Below are 23,744 nucleotides of genomic sequence, written 5' to 3'. Positions count from 1 at the left end.
ACATGATAACATAGTGCGACATATGCGTGTTTCTTAGTTTTTTCTTTATTTGTTAGTTTCGTTTTTCCTTTTGAAATATTTTTCTCTTGTTCGTGTTCGTGTTTTGTTTCCTATTTTGCGAAGTTTCCTCTTTCATTTGGATTGTCTCTTTTTCCCCTGATATTTCTCTCTTTTCTAACCATAACTCATTGTTTTTAAACTAAGGATATAAGAATAAAGGATTCCTTTATAAATTAACAGTGGCCTGGGAAAGAAGAGGGGGGAGAGGATAGATTCCAGACGAATTATGGTAAACAGGTTTAGATGCGGAAAATGTCTATACATACACACGGGGATCCGAGGAGTAATCGAATTAAGTTATAGATGATTTAACTAATGAATTCCCTCCGGGGCTCTTCCTGAATATCCGGGATGATGCCACCTGCCGAGGCTGCCTGCGCATACAGGTGATAGTAGACACCCTTGTTGGCAAGAAGCTGCTTATGGCTACCCTGTTCGACAATGTTGCCTTTTACACGGCCCATTACGACCTATAGGGAAGGGAAGGGTTAGGAGTAGAGAAGAGCATGATGGTCAGCAAAGCAGCAGAGGAGCGAAGGAAGATGATATTTACAATCATATCAGCCGCTTCAATTGTCGAGAGTCGGTGAGCAATCACAAGCACCGTTCGTCCCCGCATAAGTTCTTCGAGTGCATCCTGTACTACCTTCTCTGACTGGGTGTCGAGAGCACTTGTTGCTTCATCTAACACAAGCACCCTGGGATTCTTCAATATGGCCCTTGCAATTGCAATGCGCTGTTTTTGGCCGCCACTAAGGGTGACGCCCCTTTCTCCAACCATGGTGTCGAATCCTTGAGGGAAGCTCTCAATGAAGTCCAGTGCATTGGCTCGCCTTGCTGCTTCCTTGACCTCTTCATCCGTTGCGTTGGGCCGGCCATATCGAATATTCTCTGCAAGGGTGGTTGCAAACAGCACAGGCTCCTGGTTGATGTAGCCTATCTGACGTCGTACCCACGACGGGTCAAGTGCGCGAAGTGGAACACCGTCGATGAGAATATCCCCTGTGGACGGTTCATAGAAGCGCTCGACAAGAGCAGCAATGGTGGATTTACCAGAGCCTTGATATAAAACAAAAAAAAAGGTCATACATTTTGATAAGCAATTCATCCATTTTAGCTAGCATACCCGAAGCGCCGCAAAGCGCGACCATCTGTCCAGGCAGTATTCTCAGGTTGAATTCATCCAGAACTTTATGATCAGGCCGGGTTGGGTAGGTAAACTCCACGCCTCTAAACTCGATCGAGCCATTCATTCCGGGTGGGGTGAGCCCGCCTACCAGAGGAATCCGAGGTTTCATGCTAGCAAATTCAAATACGCGCGATGCAGCCGCCATTGCCTTGATTGTTTGCCCGAACAAAACGCCCAGCGAAACCAGCGATTTCTGGGTCGACTGCGTGGATATCATATAAGTCATGAGATCACCACCACTCATCTCGTTGCGAACCACTAGCGTGCCTCCGTAGTAGAGAACAACTAGCACCATACATCCAATGGAAAAGTTGGTAATTCCCTGGAACAGACCTACATGCAAGCCAAGATAGGAATTGGCCTTGGCTACATCGTTCGCCGCAGCATCAAACGCATGGGTCTCGCGTTCTTCCGCAGCAAAGGCACGCACCGTGCGGATGTTTTGTATCGACTCACTGGCTAGCCCGGTTGCGATTCCATCAATGGCACGGCCGCGCCGACTGAGGTCACGTAGATAAGCGCCGTAAACATTCAGTAGCGCGTACAGTACGGGCATAGTAGCGCATAATGTAAAAGTCAGGGAGGGGGAGAGCTGGAGGAGCTGAACACTGGCTCCTATCGTCTGGGTAACTGCTTTGAGCCCTTGGGTAATAATTTGTTTGAAAGTATGCTTGAACTCATTGACATCGGTGGTCAACCGGCTCACCAATTCACCGCTTTTGTAACGATCGAAGAAAGCCATATCCTGGCAGACGATCGAGGTAAATACACGGCGCTTCAAGCGCCTTGCAATATTCTCCCCAAGTACAGATACCAACGAAATATGACAAAATGTCAGAAAACCTTGAGCCCCAAATAGGGCCAAGAGTCTTAAAGCCGGCTCACGCAGTTGTGCAAGCGCGAGTTGAGCACCTGCCCCAGTTAAGCTTTTGGAGATCACGCTGATGAGCTTGCCTGTGACAGCTGGAGTCTTTAAATTCACGACTGCTGCCGCAACAGCAGACAGTGTAACACCCATCAGTAATAAGAGATCGGGCTTGATGAGTTTCCATATTTCCCAGAGTAGCACTCGTGTCGGAATTCGGTCCTCTGGAAAAGTATTTGTAGTTGATGCCAGAGGAGTTGCGTGAGCCTTTTTTAAGGCGTATGAAGAGGAGAAAGTGGGAGGATGAGAAGCGGCTTCACATTGGACAAAGAGACTGCCTGTGTAGTGACGCGTATGAACGGCCGCTCTATAAGACACCACGAAGCCGAAAACGGGGAGAGCATATGTGGAAGGTTTAATCGAAATTCGAGATGGCTGGCTTCTAAGAAACGTAAATTAGAACCGGAACGATGAGAGAAATGCAATGGTGATGCATTACCTGATGTTCTGTGACCTATAATGATTAGTGTGGATGAAATTTTGAAAGGAAAGTTGTCTAGTCTGTTGCCGTGCTAATAAGATTGCGCTTCTTTTTTGGCATACTGATGGCCACCGGTGCAACTATAATTTGCTCGCACATGTCAAAAAATCATCTCCTTCAAGAACAGAAATGGAAGTCTTTACCAAACGTAACATATCCACTTGTCCCAATTAACAGTATACTGATATAAAAGATGTAATCAAGCTCTAATGTCTATAGAAGTAGAAACAGATGTCAGCACTCGGTAAAATTATCTGAATGGGATACAATTTAAAACTCACGTGTTGTTTGAATGTTGGGGGATTCCATACAAATTTCTGTAAAATGCTTCGGCCCAAGCACATTTACCCTCGCGGCCAAAAGTTTCTATTGCTTCTCTAATTGTTGGGAGCATTTCAACCTGGCCAAGGGCTTGCGGTATCCAGAGTTCTGAGGTATATGAGAAATAGATTGGGAGTTAAAAAAGAATAATAAAAGCAGGATAAAATACAACAGGAGGAAAAATCACACGTGTAATATAAAAGGCCTTTTAAGGAGTACAAATAAATAATAGACAGTTTAAGTGGGGTATATAATAAACATGGTCAACATATTCTTTAAGTCTGTTCCTAGTGTCTCAACGACGCAATGGTCATTTTCAGCCATTTGATAAGCCCCTTGGCCTGGGCCCATCTTACACCAGGCTTCGAATGGAAGATCCTGTATGTGTTTTGCAGGTGAAAAAGTGCGGCCTGTCGATATTTTGAGTTGTCGTGGTGTAAACTGATGTAATGATAGATGTGGCATGTTATTGTGATACTAGAGATGGGCATTTGTCCGCACCATACACCACGTCGAGCGATCTCGTAGAAAAGCGCGGTGACATTGCAGGCTGCGAGCATTGATTCTTTAAGGGCTATTTTCCGCAGTTCGAGCATTAGAGGGGTGTTCCATCGACTTGGAGGCGATGCAGGGCGGTGGGGACCTGGCTGAAGAAGATTGTACCAAATGAGACCGACCGCACTCCACACATGCGTTGCGTAGGAGAGATCTGCCCAGGAAAAGTCTTTAAGGCTAGCCTGCCCACAGTACCTTCCTTCGTTTTTGCGAGGTAGAAAGCCCTTGATGGTCGAGAGATTCTTGGCGAGCAGATCTAAAATTTCGATGTCCGAGAGTGATGTGTCAATAATGGGTAGCTTTAGCAGGACTGAATACCACTCGGCAGCTTCGACGAGAAAATTCAGAGCTAGCCGCGTTTCTTCCGTTTCCTTAGGCTGAAGCACAGGCTTGAATTGTCGAGTGTATTGGGAAATATTGAAAGTCAAAGGTCGACCGCCATATGCAGCAACTCCAAGCTCAATGTGATGGATAGCCCATCTGTCATACCGCAGCAAATAGATGAAAAATTAGCTCGACATCACAGAGGATGCATATTCGGCCGTCCAGCTTAATAGATTACCTTAACCGGCGCCGGGTTTCGGCAGTCACCCTATCCAGGTCCGGGTCTTCTACATCCATTTTCAGTTGAACTGCCATTGCAGTCATTAATGACAGAATCCCCGCCTGTTCTTTGAAGTTCGACTCCATGATCAGGTACATGCACAAATTGAGAGCAGTCAGCACAGTAAGCTCGGATGGGTTTTCCATGGCCTCATCCGCAAGTAGTTTGCGTGCCTCTTCATAACCTCTCTTGGCGAGAACCGGCAGTAGATCGTGCTGAGGAGAGTCCGGATGGCACTGATAGATATGCTGAGCAGTCCATGCGATAAGGGAGTGGAAAAAGGCTGGGTCTGCGGTGCCGCGAGCCAGTTGATCTCTAAGCTCGGGCATGTTGTTAACCGGTTGGAAGTGATAGAAGCACGAAGAAAAATACACGCTATACAATGCTGGAAGCAATGGGTGTTGTGCGATATCGATGGACTGCATGTCTTGATTTTTCGAGGTATGCTGAGGCCCTTCGAGGAGCGAGAGGCGTATCTGTGTTGGACCGATACGCTCTCGATTCACGGCGGGCGCTGCAGGAGCGATAGGCATGGCAGGCAATTCATCCAGAAAATCGCGCAGGAATTCATGTAGATCCGAAAAGGTCCCTAACTGGAACTGTACGCGCAATCCCAAAGCAGGAATGCGCCTATACAGGTGTCGCTGCAGAAGTTCTTTGGGCTTAATCAGCGAGGTGCTCTTCACTGGACCCTTCACATCCGAAATCTCGCGCACGGTGCCGGATACCTCCTCCACCTGCGATTCAAGCTCCTTCAATTTAATGAGAAGATGGAGAACATGGTCATCGGGCTTTTTCCTGCTCTTGGCAGCCGTGACTATGTTGGTATAGATGAATTTGAGTTCCATCCCGGGGAGGGGGTCATAGAAGTCGGAGGGGAGAATTGGGATGGGGAAAGGGGCGAGGGAAAAAAAAGGCACAGACTCCAGGGCAGACTCAGGCCGGATGTGCCTATTTTATTTCGGTGCAGCCTTGGATCTCACCCATCCGATGCGTTGAATAAGCTGAGGTTTCGGATGCGTAACCGACGGGTTCCGGCAGTTACTAGGTTATACACGAGCTTTTAGCCCACACACGAGAGATATACAGCAGCAATAACTGGGAGATAGCGTTCCAGTGAATCTCCTCTCGCTTGAAACTCAGCCTTGTGCAAAGACTGGAAAATTGTAAGCACCAAACACATCTATTCAAATAAACTCTGGTCGTTGTCGGAGCGTGCGGTTTGAGCCAAAGGGGCCGTTCGAATGCAAATAGAATGACAAGACTTGAATCACGATTATTGACATCTCTATGGCACACCTCCTTCCCCGGCGCCCGCAGATGCTTCGCTACTGCGCGAGGTAAGCTCTCCCGGTTCGCAATCGTAGGCATTGCTGAATCCTAAGTTTTATTGCTATTCAATCTCCAAAAGACAATTCGCGCCCCGTACGTGGAATGAAAGATCGATTAGGAGCTGAAAATGCCGTTTATCAACACATCTATCGCACCGGTTCCACAGTAGCTGAGCTCTACGATTTCGAACATGTATACATTTTTGTTTTCCAACTCTGTATTGGTTTTAAACGGATGCTGACTGCTTTTTTCAATTCCAGATCTCAACCCCCATTCTTGAGCATGCTGAAGTCTTTGAGCGAACTCTCGGCGATGACTCGGATATTGTGGGCAAAGAATTATACAAATTTGTGGACAAGAATGGGTCCACCTTGACGATGCGGCCTGAGGGAACCGCAGGTTGATCTCCATCGACGAGTGGTGTCAGCAATATCAGCGCTAACGCCTTATTATTCCCCCCTCCTGTATAGGCATTGCAAGAGCATTGATTAGCAACAAGCTTGTAAATACACTCCCACAGAAATATTATTACTATGGCCCAATGTTTCGACATGAACGACCACAGAAAGGCCGGCTACGTCAGGTAACGTCTCAATTCATTCGCTCGGCCATTCAAATGGCACGCTCTTTGACGAGATATTGCTGTGGAAACCCTCCTATTAGTTCGAACAGTTTGGAGTCGAATTGTTTGGCGTGTCTCACCCCAGTTCTGATCTAGAGGTAATCGAGTTCGCATGGGAGTTTTTAAAGCGTTTGGATCTAGGCAATATGGTTGAGGTAGGTCCTGAATACTACTGATCTCTACCCGCTGAATTGTGCTTGCATTTCTAACCGTTTGTTCCATAGCTTGAAATCAACACATTAGGCGACATCGAATCTCGCAAACGCTATCGTGCTGCCTTAACGGAATACTTTAGCTCACACTCGACCCAGTTGTCTGAGGATAGCGCACGCCGCCTAACAACAAATCCATTACGCATTCTCGACTCCAAGCATCCATCCGATGCGCCTTTGATAGCCCAATGTCCGCTACTCACCGATTATCTTACTGAAGCCTCTCGCGATCGACTCGCATTTCTGACCGAGGCTTTACCGGCAACAGGAATGCGTGTCAAGGCCAATCCACGATTGGTGAGGGGGATTGATTACTACGAGGAAACTGTATTTGAATTCGTGTATTCCGCCAACGAAGAGTCGCAAAGTAGTGAAGAAGCACGATTGGGGAAAGCACAGGGTACTGTTCTGGCAGGAGGACGGTATGATGGATTGGTGGGCATGATGGGCGGTCCCCAACATGTCCCTGGAATTGGGTAGGTGTGTGGCTGAATCCAGGACACATTCTTTGAGCGCTAACAATCTTTTGTGTGCTAATGGGCAGATGGGCAGCGGGAGTGGATCGACTCGTAGCCTTGACCACCTATACCCCTCCTAAGCGAGAAAAGATTGCGGTTATACCAGTGGTGGAAACGCGGCTTCATCCAGACATATGTGCTAGAATATACACAAAATCGGTAGAGGTTGCATCGGCTTTGCGCAGTCGTGGAAAGCGAGTGATGCTCTACCACCCTACGACCGCAAATGTCGAGAAAAGGACTAGCGAAAGGAGAGTATTGAGCGGATGGAAAACGAATTTGCGTACTCTCTTACCGAAACTTGGAAAGGACGCCTCCCATGCAATCTTGGTAGGAGAGGAGGAGATCGAAAAAGAGTTGGTGACGGTGAGAGACCTAGAACGCATGGAACAATTCAGAGTGAATCCAGAGGATGTCCTAAGTGTACTTAGGAAAAATGAAGAATAAATTAATAATAATAGATCAGAATTTTAATTCCACCCCTTCAGGGACATCTTTATTCATTTGTATCAAGGGCAACAGGAATATTAGGGGGACAGTCCAGCCATTCCCCTCCATGAGAATAGAAATGAAATAGAAAGATTCAGCAGAGCGTTCATTGAAAAGTTTACTCGGTTCCAAGGTATCGAGGGTGTGAATGAAAGGAAATGGTTTCGGCTAACCCAGCATCAGAACAGCAAAGGCTAGCGCGCCAACCACGACCAAAACATGATTTGACCTCGCGGTTGCGCCACTATATTGACTTAATGAGTTGGCGCCTATCTGGGGAAAACCTGCGGACCCGGCTGTCGAAAATTGGGTAGGTGTCGAAGTGGAAGCCGTACGTGTTACGACAACTACCTCGGGAGCCACGGGAACATCACCAGCGGGGGGTGCTTGGGTAACAGTGGGAGTTATTGTCTGGAGGAAAACGGACTGTGTGACTACTTGGGGAGAGTTCGGAGCATCTACAGAGGAAAGTGGGGATGAAGCGGTGAAGGCGTCAACGCTACTTGTCGGGACAGAGGTACTGCCTGTGATACGAGAAAGCACACCCAGTTCATCAGCGATATCGGGAGCTGCCGCCAGCGGAGATGGAGTCGTAATTGAAGGAGATTCGATGGCAAATTGTGATATAATTGGAATGTCGTTAACGGTATCAACCAAATTGCCCAGCAAGCCATTGTTTTGGCCTTGTTCAGTGTCCAAGCTATCCTGTGTGGATGGCTGGCTCGTAGCAAGAGATTGTTCGCCAGCGAACTTCTCGCGGCTTTTGGCTTTCTTTTCGGGTTTGAATTCTTGAGTGTTGTTATCTTCGGGATTTGAAGAAAAAGGGCTCAGCGCCTCAACGAGATCCAGGGGGGATGCGTTTGAATTACCTTTACTGGACTTCTGCTTTGATTTTTTTGGCTTTTTCTTCTATTTATCACCCCGTCAGCTGCAATGCAAAATAAGCCGCTGTACTCTAGCTTACCTTTGGCTTTAGCAGTGGGACGCCGTCGAGAAGAGATCCACCGCGTCCGTCATCACCAGTTAAACTTGAGGTTAGACTGTCCAAGAGGCCACGCTTCTTTAAGTTTTGTAGCAACTCGTTGAGGCCAAGAAGATCATCCCCTGGCCTATCTTGTCGAAGCTCGGATGATATCTCATGTTTGGAAGCTTGATTTTCATTCACCACTTTTCCTTTGTTACCGGTGCCTTCGTTCTTGATGAAAGCCGAATTAGATTTGCACAATTTCAATTAATTTAATATATCCAAGGATACCTCTTGGTCAAGCAAAGGGAGAAGTTCAACTAGGTCTCCGCTTCCACCGCCTACAAAACTGGTGACGCTTTCTAGCAGCGAGCGTTTTGAAGGTGACTCGAGCAAATGGTTTAACTGAATTGTAGAATCGTGCTCGGGTAGAGCCTTTCTCTTAGTTATTGTGCTTTGCCATTTCTGTGGTGTTCTCTTCACGAATTGAACAGATCGTACCAGCTTCTTGTTTTCTTCATCCTAAAGCATTCAAGCATCAATATCGAGAAATTCATTCCAAAAACTCACAAAGGTGTTTCAGTGCTTACTTCGGCTACTGATATCAGTGGACTTATATCATGCAATTTTGCACAGCTTTCCAGCAGCTTGCATGACCGGGCTGTTAAGGCTTGTGCAATCTCATATGAGCTCGATGGAAGAATTCGTAACGGCAGAGCAAATGCGAGTAATGAAGAAGTAAGTAAAAGGAAGGATAAAGGGGCCTGTAACTGCATAGCTGAAAACTAAATGATTGAAATAATGGGTAAAAGAAGGGAAAAGGTGACCAGCACGCTATTCTTCGGGTAAAGACAAAAGAAATAAAATACGGAGAAAGGGTAGGGAAGAAAGACCACGACCTTAAAAAGTGGATTTGCTTGTTTTCCGTGCGTTGATGCTGAGTAGCAAAAGAGGAAGTTATTGAAATACATGGCAGAACGGGTTTGGTTTCAGCTTTTATCTTGAGGGAGGTTGAATTGCGGAAATCACCCAGGCCCAAGTAGCAGACACGCTATGGCGTGGACGGAGGTCATAAACTCATTCGCGGCCGATTATAGGTGAATGGGCGCTTTATTATCATCAATGTTGGGCCTCAGGTTAGTGAATTCGTTGATGGCTGAACTACTCGGAGCATCACAGCATAACATTACCAATCAATCTTCGATCATGCATCTATATTATGGGGAAATATATATTACCACTTTAATATCGGGCTACTTGCTAATTCACGTTTGCTCTCTGGATTGCGGAGTTTTCATCCTACTGCAAAGAACATAAACGCGTATTTGTTGTTGTGACTGTTTTTTTGACCTTTTTACTTTGTTCGTTCCATATTCGAATGCGGTTGTCCATTGCATTGATCGCACGCCGATCCTACACTACTACTCCCCTTTCGAATAGCCCTGTTCGCGTCCGCTTTGCTCCATCCCCAACAGGAGATCTGCACCTAGGTGGTTTGCGCACTGCCCTGTTCAATTATTTATTTGCAAGAAAACACAATGGCTCTTTCATTCTTCGGATAGAGGATACAGATCGAGTAAATACTATTGCTTCTGGTCACAGGTTTGCTAAATGTTGAAAGTGATCCGATTACACTTTTTGTAGAATCGACATGTAGAAGGAGCAATAGAGCGATTAATAAAGACGTTAAATTGGGCTGGGTTGGAGTACGATGAAGGGCCGTCCAAGGGTGGTGCCTATGGGCCCTACATCCAATCACAACGGCTAGAGAGATATAAAGCACATGCAAACATGTTGATCGAGGTAATAAATTTTCCCGTTTGCGCTGACAATATTCATTTAAACGTTCAGCTTTTCTGGCTTTATCTTTTCCTAACTACAGAATGGTGCAGCATATCGTTGTTTTTGTTCTCCTCAGCGCCTTCAGTCCCTACGAAGCACTGCAGAGCGCAAAGGGATCGCACATCAGTACGATAAACACTGCGTCCATCTATCCACAACGGATATAGCAGACCGTCTCGCTCGCAACGACCCGTTCACAATTCGGCTCAATGTGCAGCCCGGTGTGACACGTGTTCAAGATTTGGTCTATGGAACGGTAGAATTTAGCAACAAGTTGATTGACGATAGCATTTTGATAAAAAGTGACGGATACCCGACATACCATCTAGCCAACGTGGTGGACGATCACCAAATGAATATTTCGCATGTCATTCGCGGAGAAGTAAGTCTTTCAACTTGTTCTGGTGGAGTAGAAGCGCTAAAGATTCCCAACATAGGAGTGGCTTCCCTCAACACCCAAACATCTACTTCTCTATCGTGCATTTGGATGGAAATCGCCTCTATTTGCACATGTCCCGCTCTTAATGAATGAAGGAGGTGGCAAATTATCAAAACGAATGGGTCATGCGCATGTGGAGGATTTTCTGGTATGCCAAATCTTATATAGATTTTGTAATGATGAAAGCCCTGGCGGTTCACTAAGTCTAATTCTTCGCTAACTTCAAACTTGGTTTAGGGAAGGGGATATTTCCCTGAAGCACTAATTAACTACGTCGCTCTTTTGGGCTGGAATCCTCCTGTAGAAGATGAATTTTTCACGCTGCCAGATCTTATCTCACACTTTTCCCTCGACAATATTACGAGATCGAACGCAATCGTAACACCACAGAAGCTCGATTGGTTAAACAAACTACACTTGTTACGAAAAGCAAATGATGCCGATGAACGCAGGGAATTGATTACGGCTCTTATGTTAATGGTACAACAAGCGGGATATTCAGGAATAAGAGAGCAGTACGTGGGGCAAGTCTTGGACTCTGTCAAAGAACGGATACGCAAGCTGAGAGATGTAGTGGATCTCTGTGGGTACTATTTCTCACCTCCAAAGGTTCGCGACGAGAGTATTCGAGATGCAGTCGGGATAAAGCTGGTAGAAAGTATAACGCGGCAAATGCTAGGCTACACATACAATGCCAAAAATGAAGAATGGAATGGCCAACAATTGAGTGAGGAAATACGGAAAATTGCACAAACAGAAAGCGTGAAAGTTGGTCAAGTGATGATGGCTCTGCGCTATGTAATAACGGGGGTCAAAGTCGGTGCAGGCATTGCTGATACTATGGCGGTGATTGGGAGAGAAGAATGCTTGCAGCGGATGGAAGGGATTTTGAAACCTTTATCCACTGGAAAACTTTAGCTTACATTATAGAATCGGCACTGTAACCTTGTTTTATAATATATAGAGCATTCATAATCTTCTAATGTGTTAACATGAAATGAAAACTCCAATTCCATGTTTTGAAACTTTAATTATCGTCATTGTACTGGCACTCGATTTTTCTCTATGGGTAAGGGGACAAATACAATTTAAACACCACAACTTCGTGAATTAATTCTCTATAGCGGACCCTCCAAATCAAGCAGAAAATAAACCAAGGGATCAAAGGTTAGCAATTAGTGAGAGCAAGATAGAGATCCACGTTTGAAATATTCTTGCAAAGCTTCCATGGAGCAGCTCATTCACCAGGAATTGCATGCCATCCCAATTCTTTGCTCAGGTCTTTTTACCAGTCATACGGTTTTTTATTGCCGCGAAAAAATCAGGTCGTGACTGCCTTTGAGCTTATCAGTTGATTACCTAATGGAAGGCGTGATGGAAGCTCTCCTAGATTTGAGGGTTAATATAATGTTAATGAGAGAGGAAATTGAAGCCATGGAAAAACCAATATTGCTCATCAATAAGCAATATATTCACTGATAGCCACCCGATTTCCACAATATTAATTTCCTAATAAGCACTCGATCGATACTGTGACTGCTCACAGGATTTGAATGGCTGCTGGGCTACAGGACCTGGGAGACCCGCGAAAAAAAATTGAAAAATCCTTCAATCCAGCCTCTTCCACTTGTTTCTTGTTTCCCGAGGGACAGGAACAAAAATACCACTTAAGACTTATGAAACCTCGCTTTTGTTTATTTTTTATTTCTTTTCCTAAAATTCGCTTAGACTTATTAGAGAGAGACTGTTGTTGGCGCCGCGCGTCTTCTTAAACTCTTGCTGCTTTTCTTTACACGCCCACATTCGCATTCCGGTCCTTTCCCCTCATTAATATTATCTAGGATTTCAAATGGGTCGTAGCAACACTGTTCCCGCGGCAGCTCATTCTCCCAAGACTTGGCGTCATTTATTGCAACCAACCTCTTTACGCCGCCGTGTCACCTCTATCCTTTCGCTCGCAGACTCCCCATTCCGCTCCCGATTTTTATTCAATAGCCCTGCAGCAATGAATGCAATGAAAAAAGACGCCGACATGAACCCTGCTACAATTTATAGTGTGGAGACGAATTCTAACCCTTCAAATGAAGACAACTCAGGTTGGATGCAGGAGACTATGGATGCGGTATTTGCAGTGGATACATCTCCACAGCTATCCCCGCTACCAGTAATAGCTGAAGAAACATCCACCGACCAATTGCCCACGCCACCACTCGACTCCCCTAGAACCCTTCATTCAATTTCTACTGCATGTTCGGATTTAGATGATGATAAATTACACCGTGCGGTGAATGAGTCCCTAAGAGATGTTGCTACTGTTTATTTTCAACAACAGCGGCAGCAACAGCAGCAGCAGCAAGACTCAGCAACGCCTCCGCCTCCACGTTCCTCCTCTTCTAATCAAAACAAGTCTCCAGAGAAATTAAGGAGTTTAAAGGGAGAGCATGCGCTCAGAGAGATGGTAGAGACGGAGAAGCGATATGTCGATGCTCTACATTTACTCTTCCATGTAATTTTCTGCTTATTTTGAGATTTTTTTTCTTCTATTTCGAACTATGAGTGGTGGCCATTAACAAATCCCATCAACTATTTCCCACCACAGGGCTACTTGGAACCCATCGATGAGCTAGCCTGGATTCCTGCTGATGACAAGTGTGTCCTTGTACGCAACGCGCGGGAACTTTTGGATTTTCAGCGGGAGTTTCTTGAAGTGCTGGAAAACGCCACCGGCACACCCACCGCAAATTCAGAGGAAGTAGATTGCGGAACTTTCGAGCAACTCGCCTATTGCTTCATGCAGCCTGTAAGTACCTATTCGATGAGGAGGGCAAGAGAAGAAGAAGACACAAAACTTATTTGAACGGTGCACCAATGTAGGCAAATAAATTCAACATCTATTCAGAATATCTGATATTTCATGACGAAGCACTGAGAGTGCTGGACACGTATCGTAAGAAGCCTGAGTGGGAGACTTTCGAACGCGCATGCTATGATAGGATATTAGAGGGTGGAGATGGAGTGAGGCTGGAGTTGAAGGATCTAATGATTATGGTACAAATTTCCCACTTCAAGTGGTTATTTACCCTACTGAATACTTACGGGGTTTCAATATTTTCCAGCCTGTCCAGAGAATATGTCGCTATCCTCTCCTGCTTAAGGAGATTTTGCGCTATACATTACCACACTCACCCGCGTACCCCGAACTCTGTCGTGCCCACAAAATGATGCGGACAACCATTGAGCGCATCAACACAACAAAGCAAGCCATAGAGCGCTCTCTTCGCACTCGAAGATTCTGCGAGAGACTGGTGTGCGACTGGCGTCTATCCAAGGAATTCGTGCGCGGTCTAGGCGACCTAGTCATCGCTGGCCCATTGCATTTTGTGAACCTATGTGGAGTCAACGGCAAGCAGAAAGACCTGGAGGAGGTGGAGGTGAAATACTACGGATGCTTTGTGTTCACAACTTATGTCATTATTGTTCGGGCCAGATCAACCGAATACGAACCCGTTCACTGGTTCCCATTGCGAATGTTTACTCTACAGGATTTGGAGGAGGGTGAGGGTGTGCTAGGCGAAGCCTGGCGCTTAACCTACAAACATAGGCAGTTTGAATTTGGCGCAGCATGTCCACAGGAGAAGCGGCTGTGGATCCAGGTGTTGTCAAGGACCATTGCGGAAGGCTCCGTATTGCCGTTAAAACCCAGTGTGAGTGGGACAGAGAAGGGCGCTGGCTCACTGTCTCTAACAGGGATTCTCATGCCAATCGAGGATTCAACCTGGGCACGACGTCGCCAGGTGCGCTCCATGACCGCGAGCAAGAGCGCTGAGGGCGAGACGCCTCCGCCTGGGCACCATAGCAGAAGAGAGACAAACGTCTCGCGTTCCATCTCGGATCCACATCGACAGCAAATGCGCCCTCTATCCTATATGCCCACAATATCCAACCATGGAAATGACACCGTATACCCAGCTACTCCGCTCCCCTCTCCTGCGAACTCTCTTCGAATTAATACTGCTGCTGCGAACGTCTACAAATCCCATTCGTCACCCAGCAGTCCAAAATCACCGGTTCGACTGAGGTCTGCCTCGGGTGTGGGATGGAGCGTAAGGAGTGCAGTGGACGAGAAGTTCAATGACGTATCCACTCTGGACTGCCTATCAGCACGGACAAGGAGTTTGGTCATGCGAAAGAAAGAGGGAAGGAAGAGTATTTTGGAGTGGGAAGAAGCTTAGATGATATATAAATTCCCCCCCCCCTCTCCATTTTTATTATACACCCTGTTTATTTGCTGTGCTATTTCCCTTTTGTGTTTGTGATTTATTTTCTTCGTTCGCTCATTTTCTGTACTAATTCATCACTGGAAGAAGATCGTCACGAGGTGTACATTTTTTTTGGTCTTTTTTTCTCTCTTGATCTCCAGTCTATACATTCCATAGTTGATACTTTCATATCGAGGTTCAACTTTCATTATACATCTTAATTATACAAGTTCACTCACCATCCCATTGAATTAAGTGTGTATGTGTGTGTGCGTGTCCAATTTCTGATATAAAATTATTCTTTATTCAAATTATTCCTATTCACGCTCATCCTCCCGCGGTTTTGACAACGCTCGGTTGCACATGCGGATTATTCACCGGCGTCAACGGCTTCCCCTCCTCTAGGAACTTCAACAAGTTTTCAATGGCTTTCAGCTCCATCTTGCGAAATGTCCCTTGTGTATAGGTGCCCACGTGAGGCAGCAATGTAGTATTCTCATGGGCCAGGAGTCTAGGGTTCACATATGGCTCATTTTCGAAGACGTCCAGCCCAGCGGCCCGAACTTGCCCAGTCTCCAGGGCATGGACGAGTGCTTCTTCGTCGACCACGGGGCCTCTGCTCGTATTAATAAGGATGCATCCGCGTTTAACCATGGAAAACTCGGGAGTCGAAAGAAGGTGATGGGTATCATCGGCTAGGGGGACATGTAGGGTGAGAATGTCGGAGGTAGACAAAAGAGTTTCCAGAGACACGTAGATTGCCCCTTGCTCTTCTACAAATTGGAGAAAGAAATAGCGCATTATGCTAAGGGAAAAGAGACTAAGAATGTGGAGGAAGAACTCTCCGTGTTTACCTTCTGGTGGAAGCCGATGCCTATTGTGATATTGGATTTCCATGCCAAAGACTTTTGCCCTCTGTGCCACTGCCTAAAGCAATTGGGAGAGAATTAAGTTAAAGTTAGTGTGCCGCAAAGTATTTAAAAGGTGGGATGGAAAGCCTCTAGCTTAAATCGCACCTTCCCGATGGCTCCCATTCCCAACACACCGAGACGCAGTCCTTCGGGATCTTGATGATTTTCGAAGCTGTCCGACCACCTTCCTTCCCTTAGCAATTTTTCAGCTTTGGGGAAATTACGGAGAGCAGAGAGCATCAGATATATGGTTGTGTCTGCCACCGCTAGAACATCATATTATCCATGAGTTGTTGAAGGGTAGTCATTTGGGAGCTTTGTTTGTACCCACCTGCATCAACAGCTCCTCTAGTATTGGAAACCCATATTCCCCGCTTAGTGCACGCATCCACATCGACATGGCTGTAACCAGAACTCATGAGTGTAATAATCCGTACCGTGTCTGGCAATGTGTTCACAAAATCGGCATCGAAATTAAATTCCTATAGTCATCATACAAGTAAATGTGCCGCATCTCTATTCAAAAATTCCGGACGGATTACTGACAGTCCAAATCTTACTCCCTATTGGAATATAGCCCCTAAAAAGAGCTATCATGCCATTGTAACGAGTAGTACAATCCGAGAGAAATTGATTTCTTGTTAGCCCTGTATCAGCCTCAACGAACTAAAGGGAAAAGACGAGAATTCTTGTAAATCTCGAGCCCAATAGACGCGTGTTTAATCACATCAGCTGGATTGGGAGGGATCATTACGTGAATTATGTATTGTTTAGTCAATTCTTCGAATTCAGTGCGAGAGTAGCGCACTGCCCCAAGAACAACAATCACCGGTGTCTTCGCTGTATGCATCCTATCACTCCATGGAAAGTAGGCTGGCTGCTGCTGCAAGAGTATGGGTCACCAAGTTCCCAAGGAAAAAATACCAATCGCCTGAATTTCAGATTTGGACCGTGTTTCGGGTCACTAAGCATCCGGTGGCTGGAAGTCATAAGAGTCTTGAGGACGAGCAAACTGTCAAAAACATGGTCATTTCGCATAAAATCTATGGTTATTCCGCGGTATCGAGCTGTGGATAATGGATTCACCTGTCTTTGCCGCCTAAATCTTCTCACGCAGATTGGGCTCCCTATTGCTCCATCTAGTAATCCCTACAACTAGCGAGGGGCTTTATGAGATTTTATTTGAACGGGGAAGGGGCTTCGGTTGTAAATGCTGGCTAGCTATTGCATACTTCTTGAGATTTTGGGCGAAATTCAATGTTTCCCTTAATATAAGCATTATAGGAACTTCGATCGGTGTCTTCTTGTATCAGGTTACGCAGGTGTCATAATGCTGCTCTAATCCAATTCATCTAAGAATTTTCTGTATTAAATGCATCAATATTCTTCCTCTGACGTGGATGTACTTTGAAATGTTTAGAAGATGCCATGTTCGACACTAACAAACATTTTCACCTTGTGTATAGTAGATAGCACTCGAGTGTTTATCCATATACTCTTGTTAAAGAATAAAATGCAGATCATTTTAAGGTTTCTTGTAGCATAAAATTGGGTTTATATGAACTAATATTTCGAAGATCCAATTATGCAATTTATTAATTCGTAAATTTTCATAACATTTCCCATGGAACCTTTTCAGTTTTAAATCTGACAATGCCACAAATCTCCCTTAGATGCCGCGAGATCTATGAAGAGAAAAGTTTTGATGCATTCAACGGTTCAGCGAATGGAGAGTTTTCAGTCAAAACATGGGCGCTCTTTTGACGTATAGCCAACGAAGGTCAGTGTAGGGAGTAAAAAAAGATCCTGAAAAGCTACACAGTGATATTTCTAAATATTAATGAGCCAGATAGCAAGTGAGAAAGGAGCTAACAACTGGAACTTGTGTTTAAGCTTGTCACAATTGTAACAAAGCTTAAAGATTGCAAAGACATTGAAATGTCTTTGCAAGCGTCAGAGCGACAAATAATACTATATATGATTTCAATTGAGCACATTTATATTTATCTTCTTTCTTAATGCGGAGTGCAGACAGAATGGTTGGGGCTTAATATAATTTGTCTTAATATCACCATTTTAACTTTTAACCTATGCACATTCTCCTTTTCATTCCATTTGGAAACCGATAAAATCGGTTAACATTAATGTTAACGCGCTCTATTTGTTTATGTTGAAATAAATAGATGCTTCCATATGATACATATGCTAATTAACGTTATAAGTTTAGTTTAGGGTATGGTATCTTTCTTCAATTAGCCAAATTGGATAGGGATTGGGGAGGGGGGCATAAGTGCAGCGGGCCAACGCCCTATATTTAATTCTTTTCTCAATATTCCTTGGACTCTCATTGATTTAGTTGGCATAGTGTATGTCTTGTTAATGAGACTTTGGTTGGATATACAGTGTATGCATGAGATCCTTTATATTTGTAATAATTAGCCAGTTGCGATCGAATCATCTATATGTGTGGCTTAGATTCATAATATTTGAGTTGTTATTCCAAACTATTGTACAGATCAGCTTCTCGGGATTAAAAAAAATGAGTTTAATCAAAGGCGATCTGAATAAAACAGGATGGGAAGAAGCAGAATTCCCGATCCTGTGCGAGACATGTCTGGGTGACAACCCTTATGTGCGAATGGTAACGTATTTAATGGATGGTGTTCAGTAGATCAATGAAACTCAATTATGATCAATTTTTTTCATAGACAAAACAAAATTATGGCCGAGAATGCAAGGTGAGAATAACACACATCTTCTTTGGTTTGATCTATCTCATTTATCTAATTTTGCGATCGAAATATTCTTTTGTGCACTTAGATCTGCAATCGTCCTTTTTCAGTTTTCCGATGGCTTCCTGGGGCTGGGATGCGTTACAAAAAGACGGAAATATGCCAAACTTGTGCAAAGCTCAAGAACGTATGTCAGACTTGTCTGCTTGATTTGCAGTATGGTCTTCCAGTGCAAGTCCGTGACACAATACTAGGCTTGGAGAATGATGCTCCTCAATCAGATGTAAACCGTGAATATTTCATTCAGAATATGGAGAGTAAAGTAGGTGATCTTTGAGATGCGGCTGCTCCTTAATTCTTGGGTTGGATCTAACATTTAATTTCAATACTAGTTGTCAACTATGACCGAAAGCTATGTGGATTACAGTAAGGGCGATGCAACAGGCCATGCTCTCCTTTCTAAGATCGCACGTAAGCAACCTTATTATAAACGGAATCTGCCGCATTTGTGCTCCTTTTATGTCAAAGGAGAATGTCGTCGGGGCAATGAGTGTCCCTACAGGCATACAATGCCCGAAGATGACGACGCAGGAGATCTAAAGAAACAGAACTTTAAGGATCGATACTATGGCAATAACGATCCAGTGGCAAAGAGAATGCTAAATAGGACAGACGATAAAAAAGCACTGGAAAAGCCGGATGACGAGACGGTGGTATGTAAATTGTGTTCCATGTGGAGAAAGGAATCAATGGCTAAAGTTGCCGATAATTCTTTTTAGACATCACTCTTCATCACGGGTGTAGACGAGAGCGTCAAGGATACCGATCTGAAGGAGCACTTTTCGACTTTTGGCGACTTAAAATCGGTTGTAGTAAGCCATAAGTCCAAGTGCGCATTTATCAACTTTTTAACCCGCGCCGCTGCGGAGAAGGCTGCCGAAAAGTCCTTCAACAATTTGGAAATCAATGGAAAAGTACTGCGTGTTACTTGGGCACGCCCCCGACCTCAAGGGCCTAGATCGGAGTTGAAGCAAGCAGCAGCCGGACAGAGCACTACAAGTGCAGCACCGATGGATTACACCACGTTGCAGCCTCCGCCTCCACCCGGTCAAGATGCAGGTGTGAAGTATGCAAGTCAGGATCCCACGTATCAAGGGAGCTATGCAACAAAACACTAGAGTTATTGTTCCACTAATACATTTTATCGTTATTGCTGCTTTTTTCCTGTTTTTCCCCAATAGTCCTGTGAACTTAGTTTTTTTTTATATAAAGGCATTTTTTTATTTTTCTTCTTGCTATTCTACTTCGATGCTTACAAAAAAATGAAAAACACCAACTAAAAATAAAAAGTGTATATATTTCATATCGGTTTATTTTTGTCTAGGAAAAAAAAAGACTTTGAAATTTTAGTTTTGCTCCTCATTCTTAAACAGAATTCCTGGCTCCCCCGGTACGGCAATCTCCGCCGCACGCTTCTCGGTCTCGTCGGTCACCGAGTCTGCGATAATGATTCTTGCGGTATGGAAGCCCAGGGTGCGCTTAATGAACTCGGCATTCTCGTTAAGAACCTCCAATTCGTTGAAGAGTAAAGCGCGGTTGAATGCAACGGCTCCAAATTTTTCCACTTTCTTCTTTTGCTCCTGAGCAAACGGCATCACCTTCTTGTTTTTGAGCAGGCCTCGCTCCTGGAACTCCTTCTTCATTGCTGCATCATCAAACTTTCCATCCACATATACCAGCTTGAGAATCTCCATTGCCTCGTTTTGCCATTCGGGGAAGGAGGAGGCCACGTAAATGGAGAGTGCCTTGGGTGCGGTGGGATCATAGACCACCTTTGGAGCCTTTGATTTCTTTCCTCCCTTCTTATCGTTGCTCGCTTCAAGGTCACGGATTTGCTTGACCAGCGAGCGGATGTATGAAGCTGCTTCAAGTAGGCCTTCGTCGATGTGCTTAGGAGCCTCCGGCCAGCGGGCACGCATGACGCTTTCAGGCTGTAGAGCAAGAAATCATGATGGGTTATTCAAGGGGTTCAACGGGGTCCGAAAAAAATATTCTCTTTTACCTTCTTCAGCACAGTGCTCCAGATATGCTCAGCCCAATGTGGCGCAATAGGTGACAACAGCAAAGCCTGTACCTCGATGAATCGCAAGACGAGATCGCGGTGCATGCCACCGGCGACCTGGCACACCTGCTGATACCAGTCACGAGCGTGCTGCAGCTCGTAGAATCCATTCTTCAAAGCTTCACGGAACTGCAGCTGAGAGTACGCCTCATCAGCGAGATGAATGCACCGGTTCATTTCGTGGGCGAAAACGCGGTCATGGAAAATTTGGTCCACAGGGCCAGTGCGAAGGGAATCTTGGTTTTTCACCATGTCCTATTGGGTGGATATACAATGGTGAGTATATGAATCAAGCGGCGGAGTAACAATAGGAGAGCGTCCTAAACAAAACGATGCTTACCTCACACCACTCCATAAGGGTGAACAGACGCAGGATGGCGGCATTGGCTGTAACCTCCTCGAAGTTTGCGTCCTCAATGCCATCGCCAGCATCGGCAAGCGAGATACGTGTTGCGTCCGCACCATACTTGGCGATGGCGTCATTCATGGTCATGAAGTTGCCGGTTGACTTGCTCATCTTTTCACCGTTCAACATCAGATGGCCATTCGCACGGACCCCGAGAGGCCATTTGCTTTCGGGGAAGAGGGCCACGTGATTGTAGAGCCAGAAGGTCAGATGGTTCGGGATCAAATCCTTGCCAGACACACGCAAGTCCAAGGGGTAGAAGTAGTCGAATTCTCTTTGCAGTTTTTGCAGGGTCTCCTTAGGAATCTGTGTGTCGGCAGGTGCAGGAGTTCCCATGAAAATATGGTCCCACACTGCGTCAGTCATAGCCTCGGGTGGAATGTTGTAGGGGCTGGAGGAGCCGTCGAGATTTCCGCCGTGCAGGATGTGGGCCACTGTATAGTATGCCATGTAGATAGTGGAGTCGGAGAGAGATTCAACAAGGAACTGCGGGTCCCACGGGAGACGCGTGCCAAGACCGAACGAACGAGCGCATGCCCACTGATTCAGCCAAGCAAGCACTTGCTGGAACTGATGGCGAGTCTCCTCACCATAGGTGTTAATGTTCTCAAGGCATCTAAAAATTGGATGGGTAAAATGCGTCAATGGATTGGAAATATTCCTCATCAGAATTGGCTATTACTTCTCCGTCTGTCCCCTCCATTCCTCCTCTCCGTAGTCCAAGTACCACTGGTCCAATAGAGCTACCACGCACTCGTCTCCACTTCGCGACATAACGAGGCTCTCGGGCTCGTTGTAGATAAATGCATCACCACGTTTCACAAGAAGCTCGCGGATTTTTGGCTTTGCAACCTGAACTGCTTCTCCAGCAAAATCGCCCACGAGCATGGTTCCGTTGTAGAACCCTTCCTTATAGGCCATCTCCTTTGCCTCTGCAAGCTGCTCTTTGTCCTTTTGCGAGTTGATCTTCTTCAACTTGCAAACATGGGGCGCAGTAAGGTCGCCATAGAGTTGGGTTTTGACAATTGGAACGGGTTTGAACGGGGTAACCCATTCAGGCTGGATCTTGTAATATGCGGTTTTCTTTGCAAGATCTTGCATCGTAATATAGTCGTCAGGGGAATCGGAAGGCACGGAGGTGACAACCCCAGTTCCTTTTGTTGCCAAGACGTTCTCCATCGGCAAAACGTAGACATATTCGTAGGGGGAGAGTGGAGCGCGTACCTTTGTTCCAACCAATTCCTCGCCCAAGGTGGATCCGATCGAGGTGACCTTGTGGTTCTCAATGGAGAATCCTTGGAACGCCATGTTGCGTGCAGCGCGCTGAGTGCAGATGAATACGGTTTGCTCGTCGATAAGGAAGAGACCGTACTGGAGTTGGGGTCCGACAAAGCAGTTTGTTTGACCGTACATTGTCTCGGGTCTCAGGGTGGCCGCCACCATGTATACCTTACGGTTGCCAACTGCCTCCTTCAGATGCTGGCTCTTTTCTCCAAATTCAAGAACTTCGAGCTTGATTCCGACATACTCCTGTGGTCCGACGGCTTCACCAGTTTGGCGGTCATGATCCATACATGGCTGCTGGTCCAGTGGGGAGTAGATCGTATATCTTTCACCGAACTTGATCTTTTTCAGGGCATGAAGTTTATTCATCTGCCATCTCACAAACGAATCATAATACGGGTTGGCGTCAGTAGTGATAAAGGAGCGCCGCCAATCTACGCGCAAGCCCATTGCGCGCATGTCTGAGATCGCCATAGGAGGGAAGAATTTGAGCCAGTGGTATGGGTTAGCAAATTTGTGGATTTCTTCGCGGGGGACTCCCTGGCTCAGCATGATCTGGAATTGGTAGTTGACTGTAGAGGCCTTAGCAGCAACTTTGCCCTTATTTGCTTGGGATTTTTTGGCATCATCTTTTTTAGAATCCTTCTTGTTAAGATCAAGGTTTGCAACCTCGTTAGAGATGCTCTCCTCCTGTGCCGATTCATTTGGTTCCTGATACCGTTCAAAGTTCTGACCAAACATCTCAATTTCGCGAGCGAGCTTATCAGCACACGCCTATAATGATGTAGCCAAAAGCAAAATAAAAGAATGTAGCGAAACGCTTAATTATCTCTCTCAGGAACATCTCGAAAAATTTGAAGGAGTACCTTAATGGGCATACCAGTACAATGGAAACCTTGGGGGAATAGGGCACGTCTTCCCTTCAGACGATAATAACCCGTTGCGAATTCGATTTTCGAGACAGTGAAAGCGTGTCCAAGATGAAGACGCCCATTCATGTATGGATAAGCCATGCACCCGTGGAATTTCGGGTATATTTCATGCAAAGTGGAAGAGTCAGGGTGTTCTTCAATAGTGGGTGCATCGATCTCATTAACTTTTGATTGCTCCCATTGGGTTTGTGCTTTGGCCTCAAGCGCACAGAGGACATCACGTTTATGTGTCTAGAGTTCAAGATTAAGATGATTGATGAGGGATGGTGAATGAATCATCTAATTAGATTGCAAATCTAGTTGGATGCGGGATCCAATTCCTACCTTCTTAGGCTCATCGGCCACTTTAGGTGTGGTGGGAATATTAACTGTCATATTAAGGAGCTGTTGATGTAAATAATAGTATACGATGTTTGCGAATAAAAGGTGCTCGATTTTCGATGTGACTCAAAAAGAATTAATGGTGGCGGAGCATGTAAACAGTTAAAGAGTGCGGTCACGGAAAGCTTTAATTTGAATAATTTTGAGTTGAAGATCTAAACTGT

The 23,744-nt window shown here is 45.5% G+C and overlaps 9 protein-coding genes across 9 annotated transcripts; 4 read left to right on the top strand and 5 right to left on the bottom strand.

Moving 5' to 3' along the window:
• Positions 1-368: 368 nt before the first annotated feature.
• Positions 369-2,267, bottom strand: VTP21DRAFT_4821 (uncharacterized protein; the record flags this gene model as incomplete). Its single annotated transcript, XM_069395275.1, has 3 exons — positions 369-530; positions 614-1,119; positions 1,187-2,267. 3 exons carry the CDS (start codon positions 2,265-2,267, stop codon positions 369-371), a joined length of 1,749 nt encoding a protein of 582 aa, XP_069248437.1.
• A 996-nt stretch (positions 2,268-3,263) lies between these two features.
• Positions 3,264-4,983, bottom strand: VTP21DRAFT_4820 (uncharacterized protein; the record flags this gene model as incomplete). Its single annotated transcript, XM_069395274.1, has 2 exons — positions 3,264-4,011; positions 4,094-4,983. The coding sequence occupies 2 exons, from the start codon at positions 4,981-4,983 to the stop codon at positions 3,264-3,266; spliced, it is 1,638 nt and encodes a 545-aa protein (XP_069248436.1).
• Positions 4,984-5,390: 407 nt separating this feature from the next.
• On the top strand, positions 5,391-7,266 carry VTP21DRAFT_4819 (uncharacterized protein; the record flags this gene model as incomplete). Its single annotated transcript, XM_069395272.1, has 7 exons — positions 5,391-5,475; positions 5,547-5,659; positions 5,728-5,866; positions 5,938-6,050; positions 6,131-6,244; positions 6,314-6,777; positions 6,846-7,266. The coding sequence occupies 7 exons, from the start codon at positions 5,391-5,393 to the stop codon at positions 7,264-7,266; spliced, it is 1,449 nt and encodes a 482-aa protein (XP_069248435.1).
• A 210-nt stretch (positions 7,267-7,476) lies between these two features.
• VTP21DRAFT_4818 (uncharacterized protein) lies at positions 7,477-9,048 on the bottom strand (the record flags this gene model as incomplete). The annotated part of the gene is made up of 4 exons (XM_069395271.1): positions 7,477-8,217; positions 8,273-8,503; positions 8,564-8,794; positions 8,863-9,048. 4 exons carry the CDS (start codon positions 9,046-9,048, stop codon positions 7,477-7,479), a joined length of 1,389 nt encoding a protein of 462 aa, XP_069248434.1.
• A 602-nt stretch (positions 9,049-9,650) lies between these two features.
• On the top strand, positions 9,651-11,471 carry VTP21DRAFT_4817 (uncharacterized protein; the record flags this gene model as incomplete). The annotated part of the gene is made up of 5 exons (XM_069395270.1): positions 9,651-9,848; positions 9,917-10,075; positions 10,155-10,496; positions 10,552-10,701; positions 10,791-11,471. 5 exons carry the CDS (start codon positions 9,651-9,653, stop codon positions 11,469-11,471), a joined length of 1,530 nt encoding a protein of 509 aa, XP_069248433.1.
• A 931-nt stretch (positions 11,472-12,402) lies between these two features.
• Positions 12,403-14,785, top strand: VTP21DRAFT_4816 (uncharacterized protein; the record flags this gene model as incomplete). Its single annotated transcript, XM_069395269.1, has 4 exons — positions 12,403-13,059; positions 13,153-13,353; positions 13,428-13,601; positions 13,670-14,785. 4 exons carry the CDS (start codon positions 12,403-12,405, stop codon positions 14,783-14,785), a joined length of 2,148 nt encoding a protein of 715 aa, XP_069248432.1.
• A 354-nt stretch (positions 14,786-15,139) lies between these two features.
• On the bottom strand, positions 15,140-16,761 carry VTP21DRAFT_4815 (uncharacterized protein; the record flags this gene model as incomplete). The annotated part of the gene is made up of 7 exons (XM_069395268.1): positions 15,140-15,585; positions 15,667-15,739; positions 15,829-15,989; positions 16,055-16,205; positions 16,270-16,389; positions 16,451-16,574; positions 16,655-16,761. The coding sequence occupies 7 exons, from the start codon at positions 16,759-16,761 to the stop codon at positions 15,140-15,142; spliced, it is 1,182 nt and encodes a 393-aa protein (XP_069248431.1).
• A 1,501-nt stretch (positions 16,762-18,262) lies between these two features.
• Positions 18,263-19,633, top strand: VTP21DRAFT_4814 (uncharacterized protein; the record flags this gene model as incomplete). Its single annotated transcript, XM_069395267.1, has 5 exons — positions 18,263-18,364; positions 18,432-18,461; positions 18,544-18,777; positions 18,848-19,168; positions 19,235-19,633. 5 exons carry the CDS (start codon positions 18,263-18,265, stop codon positions 19,631-19,633), a joined length of 1,086 nt encoding a protein of 361 aa, XP_069248430.1.
• A 228-nt stretch (positions 19,634-19,861) lies between these two features.
• On the bottom strand, positions 19,862-23,574 carry VTP21DRAFT_4813 (uncharacterized protein; the record flags this gene model as incomplete). Its single annotated transcript, XM_069395266.1, has 6 exons — positions 19,862-20,446; positions 20,518-20,832; positions 20,918-21,599; positions 21,666-23,041; positions 23,134-23,430; positions 23,524-23,574. 6 exons carry the CDS (start codon positions 23,572-23,574, stop codon positions 19,862-19,864), a joined length of 3,306 nt encoding a protein of 1,101 aa, XP_069248429.1.
• Positions 23,575-23,744: the final 170 nt, after the last annotated feature.

Source organism: Calcarisporiella thermophila, assembly GCF_041956535.1.
Source record: "Calcarisporiella thermophila strain CBS 279.70 unplaced genomic scaffold VTP21scaffold_20, whole genome shotgun sequence".
Taxonomy (NCBI): Eukaryota; Fungi; Calcarisporiellomycota; class Calcarisporiellomycetes; order Calcarisporiellales; family Calcarisporiellaceae; genus Calcarisporiella; species Calcarisporiella thermophila.
The sequence above is the reverse complement of the archived record's forward strand: the minus strand, read 5'-3'. Positions and strand labels throughout refer to the sequence as shown.